Source organism: Ctenopharyngodon idella, chromosome 10, assembly GCF_019924925.1.
Source record: "Ctenopharyngodon idella isolate HZGC_01 chromosome 10, HZGC01, whole genome shotgun sequence".
Lineage (NCBI taxonomy): Eukaryota > Metazoa > Chordata > Actinopteri > Cypriniformes > Xenocyprididae > Ctenopharyngodon > Ctenopharyngodon idella.
This window is the reverse complement of record NC_067229.1, coordinates 13,549,023-13,563,458: the sequence shown is the minus strand read 5'-3', so window position 1 is coordinate 13,563,458 and position 14,436 is coordinate 13,549,023. Positions and strand designations below refer to the sequence as shown.

Sequence of the window (14,436 nt, the reverse complement as noted above, 5' to 3'; positions counted from 1 at the left end):
AGTTTCACTTCAGGCTTCAAAAGGCATTTGATATAAACATTTGTACTGAAATAGTTCTTTTAACAATGTTTTGAACAGATTCTACAGTATGAATCATATTTGCTTTGCTTGTGACTAACCTAACAAAACCAATCAATAGCTCAAAGGTTGTTTTGAGTAAATTTTCATCTCTTTAGTCACTCCAGTACACTTAAGGGCACTGACCTGTCCAGAGAGCAGTGTTTTGCTTCACTTTGCTGCTTACTTTAGTACAACATTGCCCTAAAACTTGTCTTTAAAAAGAAACAAAACTACAACATCAGGTAAGTGGAAAGATTCATAAATGCAATGAATATTCTGATCAAAAAAGAGCAGTTTTGTTGGAACAGCTGTAAAAGTGTTTTGGTGATTTGTGAATTAACATTTAATTTAATGAGGAACTTTTCACCTCAGACAAGATCCAATTAAGAAGTCTTTATTAGTAAGTTAGCCATTGGTAGTACATTTTAATTCTGATGGAACCTTAATTTGTGCCTGGGAAATTAGCAATGTATGAATAATAAAGTGCAAAATTAGCTTTGCTATCCTAATTAAACTTAAAATGGTTTTATTTCTTTGTAACCATTGTGAATTTTAATGTTCAAGCTGGTAACTGTCTGTCAATTAGGGGTGGGAATCTTTAGTCACCTCACGATCCGATTCTGGGAGTCATGATCCGATTCCAAAACGATTCTTGATCTACTTTCTTATTAATTAATTAGTTTACTGACTTAACCTTAAAATCCTTACATTTACAATACCTTACATAAGTAATTATAAGTAGGCCTACTTTTTGAAATAATTAGAAATTGAAAAAAAAATTAAAACATTTGTATGTTAAAAATTTTAAACTAATATAACTTCAAAACATACAAGCAAGTAGCAAATAATAAAGAGGAGCAACGAAACATATTACAAGCAATAAACAAAGAGTGCTATTTAAGATTATCTGAACATTTTCTTTCTCATGTTTACTGTCGTTTGATTGTTAAATCATAGACAGCGGGAGATCTAATAAGTTGCATTCACGCACGGATCTCTTTTGAAATATAATAAGTAATGCGGTTTGTCCTGTCCATTTAATCGCTTAAGACAAAACTGGCTATGTTTAGGCTACATTAATTTTGCGTCATAAAACCATTTTGAGACGCAAGTACATTAAACCACTTACACGGAGTCGCGCACAGCCGCATGCGCGAGCACTCTTCACAGCGTCAGCATTTGAAATTAATTAAATTAATTTTAAATATATTAGTCCACTGCATTCCAAACGACATGAATGATGCCTTCGTTAAGCATTTGTAAGGACATTTGTGTAACATCAAACAAAGCGCACGTCTCTCACAGCGCATCCCGTGCAATGAAGCCCGCGAATGTCATTGTAATTGTAATTCGCTTCAACCTTTCTGAACTTTATGAAAGATTATTTTACGGAAGGTTCGAGTGGTGTATGTGTGTGAGGAATTGGAAGCGAGCAGAATGCGGGTGTTTCTAACGCACACTCAGCGTCATCGCTCATCTGAATTAAAACTAAGCTCAGAATCGGTTCTGAATTTCTCAGAATCGATCCAGAATCGTTGAAGAAAGAATCGTGATGCATCGATGGATGCATCACGATTGCATCCATCGATTTTTTTTTTTTTTCCTCCCACCCCTACTGTCAATGCAGATTTGATTTTATCAAGCTGGCAAAGAGCGAACATTTTTCCATAACACTACTTTTCTACAAAGTACAAATTTAAATCTCTTCCGAATTCGCCACTGACCACCAGAATTTGCACTGAACTACTTTTCCTGGGTGGGTTTCTCATTCCACCTCAGACAGGATGAAGTTGTTGGCATGTACGTGGGCTTTGTGGGTACTTGCCTTCTGTTCGGTCCAGGCAACCAAAGATATCTGCAACGCAAAGCCCAAAGACCTACCCTTGGAGCCAATGTGCATCTACCGAAACACATATCCTGAGCTACAACCAACCAAAGAACCCGAGAAGATCCCAGCTGGCACCAACCCTCGAGTGTGGGAACTGTCCAAAGCCAACAGCCACTTCGCCCTCTCACTTTTCAAGCAGCTTGCCGAGGGAAAGTCCAGCGATGAAAACATCTTTCTGTCGCCAATTAGTATCTCAACAGCTTTCGCCATGACGAAGCTAGGGGCTTGTAACAGCACATTGGAGCAGCTCATGAAAGTAAGGTCAAGTAATTTTAACTCCAAATAAAGATTGATCAGTGAAGCAGTTCAACACCTTCTCTATCCTTCACATGTAGGTGTTTCATTTCGATTCGATAAAGGAGAAGACATCAGACCAGGTTCACTACTTCTTCGCCAAGCTGAACTGTCGGCTATACCGCAAAAAGCATGAGACAACAGAACTGATCTCTGCAAACCGTTTGTTTGGAGACAAATCCACGCTTTTTAATGAGTCCTTCCAGCACATCAGCGAGATGGTCTACGGAGCCAAGTTGATGCCTCTCGATTTTAAGGTTACGTTTCCATAAGTGCCTAATGTAGGGTATCAGATCCTTGACCTTATACTAATCATTCAAGTTTGGCCCTCTAGGAGAAACCGGAAGTTTCGAGGATGGCGATAAATGAATGGATTGCCAACAAGACGGAGAACCGAATAAAAGACACCCTGCCTGAAGGTTCAATAGACACCAACACCATATTAGTCTTGGTGAACGCGATCTACTTCAAAGTAAGTGAGGATGCAGAGAGGTACTTGTTAAGATGCAGTTTTTCCACCTATGACAGTGGTCCAATCCTGCACCTGCAGGGTAACCTTCCAGCAGAGTTTATGCTGCGTTCACGCCATGTCGTAATTACCGTAAATAAAGCACTGTATGCTTTCGAATCGCTCTGATGTCGTAAACCAATTGGTCTGCACAGTGCTGCTTCAAGTCGAACACACCTTAAATCTGCAGTGGTCAGGTGGTACAGCAGCCACGTGGTTGCTTTCAGAAATGTATGAGTTTACACGTTGTAATTACAAGTTCTACAAGCACGTGAAGGATTTTTACAGTTCAGAATCGTTACAGTAATTACGACATGGCATGAACACACCTTTAGCTCCAACCCCAATTAAACACACCTGAACCAGCTAATCAAGGTCTTCAGGTTCACTACAAACTTCCAGGCATGTTTTTTGAGCTAAACTCTGCAGGAAAGTGGTCCTCCAGGAGCAGGATTGGACTCCTGACTTGGAATCTCTGTTACAATCTTTTTTTTTTTTTTACGTTCCAGGGTCAATGGAGACACAAGTTTGATAAGCAAAATGTTTTAAAGTCAGACTTTCACGTTAGCGAGACACACAAGTGTCCAGTCCCCATGATGTACCAAGAGAAGAAATTCCAGTATGCCAAAATCACTGATGACAAAGTGAAGATCCTTGAATTGCCCTACAGTGGTGGTGACATCACAATGGTGCTCATTTTACCTTTTGATGGTACAGACCTGTCGGAAGTAAGTCAATTATAAACAATAAACAAAATGTTTTTCTTAAAGATCTTCTCCTGTAGTCCTACATAACAAAACTGCATCCAATTAAGGTGGTGGCGAACATGAACCTCAAGAAACTTGTTGGTTGGTTACATGCCATGAAAGAGACCTCAGTTTCAGTGCAGGTTCCTCGTTTCCGTGTCGAGGACAGCTTCAGCCTCAAAGAGCAGCTGACAAAAATGGGCCTTGAAGATCTTTTTAGTCCAGAAAATGCCAGTCTCCCAGGTATGACATTAGGCTGATAAGAAAACTTGTTTCTGTTGTTTAGGGATTGTTCACCCAAAAATGAACCTTCTGTCATCTTGTCGTTCCAAACTTGTATGAATTTCTTCCTTTTGTAGAACCTAAAAGCTTCATAAGTCTAGGAATGTAGAGTACAAGTCATATAGACTACTTTTATGGTTCTTTAGGGATCTTGGTGTGATTACTTCTAACTTTTGCTGTATGGAAGTGTATTCCATGGGGGAAAAAAACATGAGTTTTGAAAAATGGCAGGAATTTCATTGTCAGGGCGAATTACTGAGTTGATGACTGCACAATAAAATTGCCCCATGACATGTTGCACTAGGGATGGTTGCCGGTGATGGGCCCAACTTGTACATCTCTGACGCCTACCATAAGGCCTTCCTTGAGGTAAGATGCATTCAGTAATTTTTGTAAAATCAAATAGCCTGTTTTTATGATTAGCATAACCAAATTTTACACAATTTCTTAGTCAACGGCCTGATTTTCCAATTCTTCAGGTTAACGAGGAAGGTAGTGAGGCTGCTGCCGCCACAGCAGTAGTGGCTACCGGACGTTCCTTAAACATCTATCGGGATTATTTTATTGCGGACCGGCCCTTCCTTCTGCTGATCCGTGAGGCCAGCATCAACGCCTTGATCTTCACAGGCCGAGTCGCAAATCCTTGTGAGAGCAGCTAATATGGATTGGATATGGATTTGACAGGATGGGCAATGAGGACGGTTACTGATCATCCTTGTGGTTAATTTTTAACTTGACAAGGCTGCCTTGTTTCTTGCCTCATTGCTTAATAATGAACATAAAATTTGTAACAATATGTTGTTTTTGTCAGTCCACCAAGCAAGCACTGGAAACAAATACATTGAGGAGCAAGAGGTTGCAAAGACGATTTAAAAAATAAAAACAATATGTACAGGCACAGAACAAGGATAAAACAGGTTTATTTTTCATATTAGAAATTTGGGTTTAGCAGTATCACACAATCTGGGCTTACATAATTATACATTTAAAGAACATAATCAAAAATCCTTCACAGTTACACTTAAAGTGCTTTATTTCTATTTAGAAGAATGGACTTGACACACTGCCAGTAAGGAAAAAAACATAGTGGTTATTGTGAAAATGGCATTCACATTAATAATGATTAATCTTTTTGATTCCTGTACCTTCTTTAAATGTGAAAAGTCTCAAATTTTAAGTAATCATAAACTCTGATTAATTTCAAATAAGCAATTATACCTTAATCGCCTATGAATATAATTTCTAGAATTTTAAACGTATTTACTATTTCAATAAATATATTGGTTTGCTAATAAAATCAGAGAAATTGACTTCTATGATAATAATGCTCATGTTTTGGAATTTGACTCTTTTTTTTTTTCAAGAATAAAATACCTATTATATTTTGTTTTATCTCATGGTTATGTAAAATAAAATATTTTCTGAAGCATGATTTAAATTAAAGTGATTAACATATAAGACACGTGGAAAGACTATATTGCTTTTTGCAAGATAAAACAATATAGCAAGACAAATCGTTAATGTCAATATTTTGGCTTCTCTTGGTGCAAATTTAGATGCCTGGAAATGTTTATATGTTTGGCCATTACAAAAGACAGACAACATGCAAATAAACAAATTCTACTGAGGGTCAGTAGAAAAACAATGTCTTGTTTTCTTGTACAAAGATTCTTTTGAGGTAAGAAAACAACTGACAATTTTTTTGACAATGCATCATATTTGCTTGCTTATTCAGACAGACTAAGTGTTGAAATATATATGTAGGCTACTTGCATTGAAGTGTCCACTTCTAAAAAGTGTTGCAAGTACAAAATATTTGCTCCAGAGGGACTTGCGACAAGACTGAACAAACTCTGTAAATATGGCTCAGTGTTGTCATTCGGTCTTCCCAAAAAAAAAAAAACTACTAAGTAGAGACATGCACTGCATCACTTTTCACAAGCCAGACCATGAAAAACCAACCAAACGAAAAACCATGAGGTAAATGTGATCACTGACACAAATTTGATCACATCTGCCAATATGCATAATTGCTTTACAAGTTCAGGACACACAGTTTTTTCTTTTTTTCTTGTCGAAATCAATTGGTCATCGTTTGAACGATGTTTTTTTTTTGATGTTGCGATTGTTATGGTGCGCTTTAATTCTGCACCACTTTATCTGAAAGCAACTTGGCAATTTTGGAAATGGGGTGAAATATTGCTTCAAATGTAGTTCCATATGGAACTACGCATTCAGTAACACTGTGTTAGGATTAGACATAATTTGGTTAGAAATGACTTGATCAGTCAATACCAATAAACTGCAGTAGATGTATTGTCATACAGAAACATTAAATATTACAGTCTAATATATACACTGTAGCAACACATCTATCCTCTGTCATGTTATTTAAAGCTTGAAAAACAAATACAGAAGCCAAACACATAATATTTGAATGAATAATATTGTTTAAAATTAAAAACAAACAGACAGGTTGGTCAACCATCAATGTTTTGAAGGTCAACATAGGGAAACATGCTGAAAATTATCATTAGCCCTAAAACTCAAATTAATATGATTAAATTTAGACTGCTAAGATGTGCAGTACAATAATTGGAATGACTGATTACAGATATAGATCCCTTGTTATTAAATTGTAATTAATTCATTCACATAGAGATAATTTAAAACACTATCACCCTTATATGATTGGCATACACAAAACAGGCCCATGCCCCAAATCTAAATTTAAACAAAGGCATTTAAAAAAAAAAACAAACAAAAAAAAAAACTATTTTCTTGATATATTGTAACATAGTAGGTTATGATTATGTTGTTTACAGACAAAATTATTTGCCCTTTTCTATTATCTTGAGGTTGCATTGTGACAAATAAAAGCAATATCAACATGCTCTTTACCTGGGTTCTGCACTGTACAACAAACGTGAAATTATACAGTTTCAGGATTGTAATTCACTGCCACTGCTTCTGAGGCATGGGTATTTACATTGAGAGGAAATGTTCATACGTATGTCGTTTCTTTTTTTTTTCTTCTTCTTTTTTTCTTTTTTGCTGCACTTGTGAAATATGCTGACCCAAGTTACCCAGAGCTAGAATTCCAAGTAAGAAAATCGGCTTGGTACAACCCAAAAAGGTAAACACAAAAAGTAAACAGTGAGTTCCTGATATTTGTAAGAAGTGTTTACCTGCTGACCTGTGTTCACAGATGTGAGTAACGGTAAAAGTAATGTTGATATGAAGTGAGGTGCACAAAATCCCTATTGGAAACATCAGTAGCTGATTTTTATAATACGCATCAAACCTTTCCTAAAAAAAATCAGTCACAACCAAGTGTGATTCACAGCCTTATAAAAATGATAACAGCTTTACTTTCGCTTAAAACACCTTTGCTTTTGTTGATCATTCTAGAAACTGCCTCTGTATAGTTATTACAAGTATAAATTTGTCTAAATATGCATAAGTGACATGTATATAGATATACAAATATTCTAAAAACAAAACAAAAAACACCCCCACCCTTTCTTTAAGTGCCTGATGTAATCTCTTTTTTTCCCGCTCTTCGCCCTCCAAATCTTAAGGGTTTAGAACTTCCACAATAAATTTCAGTTCCTTTGGTTACTGAATGCTTCAGTAAATTCACGTCATAGCACCAGCTGGAAACATCTGTTCATAAGCCAAGTGTAAAGGCACTTGACCCCAAGGTTAAAGTGCCTTCCATCAGATGAAGGGAAATCTTACACTCAAAGTCATTCCGTGGCATTTCAATGTTTCCCAGTCATCACAGACATACGATTTACGTTTTCCTAAACGGCATCGACAACCAAGCCTGCAAGACTTGACACAAAAAAGGAAGAAGGTTACGCCCTCTGAGAGACCCTTTCCCCCCTGTTCAAACACATTCTTACAAACAAAATATCGTCAGACCAGTAAAACGAGTTGGTGAGACGTGCGAATCTCAATGAGCGACTTATAAGCAGTTAAAAAGTATGAGAAGAAAAAAACACTGAACATAAAATTCGGCCGAGTGCATCCACGCATCTGCGTGCGACAGATCGGTATTGCGTAGTGATGTGAGAGAGAGGTAACTGAGCGGTCTATTGTAGCTTATCTGAGGTTGAAGAATTTCCTGTGTTTTATTTCACTATCGTCAACATTCAGCAGCTGAGTTGTTGAGCTCGGAGATGTATGAAGGCCTTAACGGGAATTAAATGTGAATAAATACATATGGAACTGCTGTACTCTACCATCATCTTTTCACCAGCGTGCCTATATCACAGTATTACCACCAACATTAAACAGTAAAATAATATGATCTGAGCGTTTCTCGCTATAAACCCAAAGTTCTACAACTACAATTTCCTTGCGTTGAGGCGAAGTGTGAGAAACGTGTTTCGGTTTTATGGCAGGCCGGATCGGCACTTAACACAAAACAAAAAAATAAATCAAGAATCTGATGTTAGGTCAGACCTGAGGGTCCCTAATAAAAAACTGAACCCGTTTTCCTAAGCTTGCCATGGCTGGGGAACGCAAAGTCTAGCCCCAGATAAATTTTATCAAGATTGTCTCAAGGCAAAGTAGCAAAGGACTACGATGTCCTCTCATTTTAAAACTCATCTTCTGGCACAGAGAATTTTGGCAATTTCAACGCAATTTGACCAAATCATAGCTAGAGCTTCTCTTTTTTTTTATCCTGAAAGATTTGTAGTAGTACAAAAATATAAAAAAAGTAACATATAAAAGACAGGAAAGACTAAAGACAAAAAAAAAAAGAAAACAAAAATCACTGCATCCAGTGGTGTGTGAGGTTGTTGGAGTGTGGCTTGTCTTCATATATTGACGTTCTGTTCAGTTTGTATGGTGAAGGTAGATGCGGTTTAAAGCGGAAATACCATTTATTAATCCCTAGAGAATACTATGCCTAGCAAACTGTTCTTTGCATCTTTGTGAAAAAAAATTTAGAGGATCTTCATCCAAGTAGGATGCAGAAGACTCCCTTTTTATCCGTTCCTTGTTGACAGCAGCTGAGAGAACCTCCTGCTCGCTCAACTCCTTCCAACTTCAGTGTGGATGGCGGGAGACAAGGGACAGAGGGAGAAAAGGTCCTGTTGGACCCCACTGTCCTGTGTCTCCCTAAACTTGCAATGTTTTCCTTTGAAGCGTTTCAGTCGGGCCCAGTGGTGGATACTGAAGGTTGGATCCCTTCTCCGAAAGATGAGCCGGCACCTCCTCCTCCACCATTGCCCTCGGTTTCCTCCTGGGAGGGCGACTCATCTTCGTTCTGGCCTCCACGGGAGGTGACCGTGGTGGTCTCAGGAGAGGCACTGTGGGACACCTCCTGTGGAGCACAGCCTGGATGGTTCTTGCGGAAGTGCTGGTTGAGAATAGCCTGGAACGGGAAGCTTTTGCCGCAGACGTGGCAATGGAAGGGCTTGTTTCCTGTGTGCTTACGGATGTGGTACTCGAGTTGATCCTTGCGGGTGTACTTCTTTCCGCAGATTCGACAGACGAAGGGGGTAATGCCCATGTGTAGGCGCATGTGACGATCTAGGCTTCCCTTCTGGTTGAAGGACTTGCAGCAGTAAATGCAGGTGAGACGGGGGTTGTAGCGGAACCACCGGTCACCTACCTGTTCTCGTAAGTACTCCTCGTATCCCCCCATGTCAAACACAGCTTGTTCCTCTCCCTGTAGGGGAAAGGTGAAAGGTTTTTGTTTGTTTTCATGATCCCCACCCAATTTCCACATTGAAATCAAGTTGAAATGCACTTCAAATGGTTCCTAACTCAGGCACACCACAACTCAAGCAATCCACAGTGTCTTATTTGCTTGGTAAGGTGTGCTTCACTGATGTTCATTTGAAACTAAGTAAGTGTAAAGGTCAAGTCTTGATCAAGTCTTCTACATTTAGGATGGCCTACCTGTGAGGTGGGGAGTCTCTGATCGTCGACTCTTCCTGGGGACTCACTCTTGGCTCTCTGGCGATCAGCCATTACCACCACACTTCCTGTTGGACTAAACCTGAAAGAAAACCACAGTGCGGGTTCAATCTTTTACAGCACACTTGTTGACAGAATAAGACTTATTATATTTTATCCATCTAGAATTGACTGGATCATGAAACAAGTTTGAAGGGAAGGGGCTGAGAAGTAAGATGGCTTGGTGACATAAGTCAAAAGAGAATGATGTTTTAGAAGTAGAGAAAGGTATTACATTTTGATAAAGGAAAATAAAGAAAGAATTTCGGATGAATTATGTGCAATAAGACAATGTATATTAAAAATGTAAATAAATAGGGTACATTTTTATTTCCTTTTGACAGTGAAAGTGAACTTCCAAAAGATTTTACACACCTTTCTGTTTCACTGAAGCTACTGGACGGCTGAGAACCTTTCCCGCCTCTTCCTCCTTCCTGCACCAGTGTGCTGCGTCCTGAGGTGTCAATCATCACTGTCGGCCCCTCTTCGGCCCCGCTCCCCTCTTCCGCCGATGCCTGGGTCTCCGCCCCCATCCACTCCTCCATCCTTTCCGTCTTAATCCGAAACCCATCCACCATCCGCACATTCTCCTCTCCACCTCTCTCCACCTCAGTCCCCGTCTCAACATACCATTGCCCGGCTCGATTAATACGGAGAATAGGCTCTTTCCCAGATCCCACCTCCTCCGAGCCAATGCCGCTGTGCTCCACTATCTGGGGGCTCATGGACTCCCCAGGGGGACTGATCTCTCGGACCTCCCTCACATCACGGATGCTGATCACCCCAGTGTTGCTGATCAATCGGGAGCTGGTATGTCTTGGACTTAGGGAGCGGGACCCACCTAGCACCGTCCCGCCTCTTCCTGACTCAATGGTTTGATTGGTGGTCCTGTGGGCCCCATTCCCGAGCTCCTCCTCCACATCAGATAGACTGATTTTAAAGTGGATTCCCTCTAAAATCTGGGTGCAGCGGTCAATAATGTGCTGCATTTGGAGGAAGCTGGCAGCCGTCAGGTAGCTGATGATATCAGCAAGCTGCAAGCATAAGCGTCCCGTGTAGCAAAACGAAAGGAGCTGCTCAAACACGGTTGGGTTGCGGATCACTGATATGGACACGGTGCTCATCTCGCTCAGCGACATGTGGTCCCTAAAGTAAGGGGAGCTGGCGGCGAGGACCACCTTGTGGGCACGAAAACTGTGGCCCTGAACATTGACCACAATGTCACACAGACGGCCCTGTATTCGCAACTGATTCAGGTGCGACAGGACGGAGTTGCTGAAGTCTGGAATATCAAGTTGAATGCTTCCTGCTCGTTCCATGCGGGCTGCCTATTGCGCTGCTTTTCAAAGCTGCTGACAAAAAACAAGAAATGTTTAGGAGGCTGGACAAGACTGTCACAGTTGGACTTTTTTTTGACCATGTCAGCAATAAATCCATTACAACATCCCAGACTTGACAATCTGCATTATTAGCAAACGATGTTAAAGATGATGTTTATGAAAGTACTTTCTCCTATCCCAACTCTATATACAGAGAAAACTACTAAGTTAACTGTTTGAAGGTTAATTCCCACAAAATGTGTGAACACTGTCTCTCTGCGGTGTGAGTTTAGACAATGGCCGACCAATGGCCGATGGGAGAGTGTTCAGGAAACCTGTTTGAAAAACAGTAAGTAGCTGAATTCCGATTCACAGGGTGCCTTGTAGGGTCAATTTGCAGAAATAAACATACATTACCATACTTTCAAATATGTAAATGTATATAATACTGTATTTTTTATATGCATATTTCAATAGTTATTTGTAATATTTGAGAACCTTATATTTAGTAACAAATTACTGTTTTATGTTTAGCAAAAAAAAAAAAAAAGTGACGTCTTTCTAATTGTTATACAGCCTACAATAATCACAGCAATTTATACTTGCAAACAACTGAACAAAATGCACATCTTTTTAATTAAATAGTATGCAAAAAGCAGTATATCAAATGTGCATTGTGTCCAAATATGCAGTATTCATGAGTGAACACTAGCAGTAACAGTAGGTGAACACTATCCAAAATTGACAGACTGCATCTGCTGAGACTGAGGAGTGCACCCAGAGGCCACTTTTCTGTCCTACAAGTGAAACCGAGGAGCTGTCAAAAAGCTGACAAATAAAAATATTTAGCCGGGTGGCTCTTTTCACATGTAAGAACTACAGGTACCAAGAATGTTGGTCAGCCTAGTCAATTATTCATCAAATATAGTACACGCTATGATAGTATGGGATTTTGGACACAGAAAAAGTTTGGCTAAAACAAACATGACTGGCATCTTCGTTCAGAGCTGTAGCAAAGTAAATATATTCATGACACATATATTCAAGACACATGGGTACATTTCCTTTTTCTACTTCCTGTAAAGTCATATAACTGTACATTTGTTTCCTAAGCTATTTGCAGTGCAAATCCAAAATTCCACCTTAAGTGGCCAAACACCCTGACCCTGTGTATAGTCCACTTTGCAGGGATCTCTCGGCCAGTGGACATACCCATTATTTTTACGGAAATTACACATTTCACCTTTAACAATTGACAAGATGTTTTTGTAACACTTTACATTACAATGTAACATGCTGAAAAACTTGTATTATAATGCTTAATGATAGATAACTAAATTTAATCAACCTGTTTAATTACAAGCTTGTGCAATTACAAGCCGTTTTACAAACACCATACATACATATTTCATTAATAATATTCGGTAGTTATGTAATTAAACAGTAGGATTGCAACTGTAACATTGTAATGTAAAGTGACCCCCTTTTTTAAAAAAAGAAAGAAAAAAAAAAAAGAAAGAAAGTTACATTTGCAGTGAAATGCAAACATTTTTACCTCACCTTTTTAATACCAGGCACAAAAATCGCTCCACTATATTTTTCGGCACAATTGCACTTCTTTATGGCTACAAACCACAGCTGTTAGAGAGCAAAGTTGCCATTTTTTCATTGCATAGGTCAGTAGGATTGATTCGCAGTGTTACTTTGTCTCTCTCTGTTTTTGACATAGTATCGGGCGACGGCGCAGGGCAGCTGTAACCGGCGGCGTGGCACCTCAGTTCGGTTCCAGTAACACACTGCAGCGCGGTGATGCGATGAAGCCTACCCGAAAAACACGCACACACCCCGGCGCAGAGAAGGCAGGGAGGTGCCTTACCCCAGTCCACGCCAAATTTATATTTAAAAAACACAACACCAAAATGCGTTTTTTCTTTTACGACACCCTGTTTTGAAGGATTTGGCATTGAATTCCCCCCATTTCACGATCACTATTAATCGCTATACTTATCGCCAGGGATTCTGCTGTCGCTTTCGGTTCTTCCGCCGCTCTCTTATTCCCCCATGTATAACATGAGCCAATGTACAGAAAATGGCATTCTGGGAGCTGTAGTTCTGTCGCATCGCAGCCATAGCAACAAGCAATAGGGAAACTCGGCGAAAAGAACTCGTGCTCCCATGATGCTTTTGCTTTACCATCGCCGTGAAAGTGGGTAAAGAGTTTGGTTGCATTTTTTGGTGACAGTTTCTTCCTCTATGGTATGTGTGAGGGAGTATAAAGATATACACGAAGAGATATTTACTTACTGCAATACCGTAAGCCGTTCTGAACATTAATGTTGCATTTAATGAATAAATTACACATATGTAAAATAAACTCTTGTTGCAGGTCAGTGCAAGGCCCATTCAAATAAAACTGAACCCATTGAACCCATGAAAAAAATGTATTAGTCATTAACTAAAATAAACTTGTGTGATTTATCCATTGTTTATACCTTACCATCCGTGACTTGCACTGTGTTCAGAACCACATTCAAATCATTGCAATATTGAATTATATTGTTCTTAGTAATGATTTGGTTCACTGTAAAAATGTTTCATCATTGTGTTATAGTACCATCTTTGTTTCCATCTATTTAACATGTCACAATCATTTCATCTAAATGTTCTTCATCAGTAGTGAAATTCCAAGTGATAGGCAGCATTTAAACTTACGTTTTCAATTTTAGAGGGTTGATTTTTTTTTTTTTTTTTTTTTTTGTAGTAGGCTATTAGAATAACATTAATAAGTATAATGATTATTAGTTAGGGGAAAAATGTGGTTGTAAGCCAAATAGGTAGTTTACTCAACATGTTCATGAATCTTTTTTCATCAAGTTTAAACATATTAGATTAAGATTAAAACATATGTGGATGTATAGAGGAAAATGTACATCTAAGGTCAAACAATAAATGATCTGCATGCCCATACTTGCCATGGTAATTATCCAGAATATTAATGTAAAGAAGCAAATTGATTGCAGTAACTGTACCCATCTTAAAACTGGATGCGTGTCATAAAAATCTCGATATATCATCCATTTAAATGTAAATGTGTATTTTTAGTGTAAATGTGTACATGATAAGCATTTATTATGCCTGATATTTTAAGCTTTGCGAATGAATTATTATTAATGATTATCTTGCGTTAAAAGGTGACGCTATGAAGAAGCCATTTCAGCAGGTATCCAGTAGGTGGCGCTCTTTGCTCATATATGTGAACATATTTGCTTCTGTGCATGAATCGAAGCTACATTTACATTAATTTTTTTGTTTTGTTTTTTGTGCTTTTTGGGAGTTATTAAATTTTGTTATAATTTAAGTGTA

The 14,436-nt window shown here is 38.9% G+C and overlaps 2 protein-coding genes across 2 annotated transcripts; one reads left to right on the top strand and one right to left on the bottom strand.

Annotated features, from left to right (window-relative positions):
• The first annotated feature begins 137 nt into the window (after positions 1 to 137).
• Positions 138 to 5,425, top strand: serpinc1 (serpin peptidase inhibitor, clade C (antithrombin), member 1). Its single transcript, XM_051907774.1, has 8 exons — positions 138 to 302; positions 1,840 to 2,204; positions 2,284 to 2,499; positions 2,577 to 2,714; positions 3,260 to 3,478; positions 3,565 to 3,739; positions 4,083 to 4,147; positions 4,258 to 5,425. Exons 2-8 carry the CDS (start codon positions 1,845 to 1,847, stop codon positions 4,435 to 4,437), a joined length of 1,353 nt encoding a protein of 450 aa, XP_051763734.1. The 5' UTR covers positions 138 to 302; positions 1,840 to 1,844; the 3' UTR covers positions 4,438 to 5,425.
• Positions 4,682 to 13,153, bottom strand: zbtb37 (zinc finger and BTB domain containing 37). Its single transcript, XM_051907773.1, has 4 exons — positions 12,634 to 13,153; positions 10,130 to 11,103; positions 9,698 to 9,797; positions 4,682 to 9,464 (listed from the first exon to the last, which is right to left on the bottom strand). Exons 2-4 carry the CDS (start codon positions 11,071 to 11,073, stop codon positions 8,943 to 8,945), a joined length of 1,566 nt encoding a protein of 521 aa, XP_051763733.1. The 5' UTR covers positions 11,074 to 11,103; positions 12,634 to 13,153; the 3' UTR covers positions 4,682 to 8,942.
• Positions 13,154 to 14,436: the final 1,283 nt, after the last annotated feature.

Bases quoted from the DNA above. Each gene is read 5' to 3' on its own strand.
- serpinc1 (XM_051907774.1), top strand. From the start codon at position 1,845: ATGAAGTTGTTGGCATGTACGTGGGCTTTGTGGGTACTTGCCTTCTGT. The intron at 2,715-3,259 runs GTAAGTGAGGAT...TTTACGTTCCAG, and splicing joins TGAACGCGATCTACTTCAAA to GGTCAATGGAGACACAAGTT. The intron at 3,740-4,082 runs GTATGACATTAG...ATGTTGCACTAG, and splicing joins AGAAAATGCCAGTCTCCCAG to GGATGGTTGCCGGTGATGGG.
- zbtb37 (XM_051907773.1), bottom strand. From the start codon at position 11,073: ATGGAACGAGCAGGAAGCATTCAACTTGATATTCCAGACTTCAGCAAC. The intron at 9,798-10,129 runs GTGTGTAAAATC...GTTTTCTTTCAG, and splicing joins AGCTTCAGTGAAACAGAAAG to GTTTAGTCCAACAGGAAGTG. The intron at 9,465-9,697 runs GTAGGCCATCCT...TTTCCCCTACAG, and splicing joins AGAGACTCCCCACCTCACAG to GGAGAGGAACAAGCTGTGTT.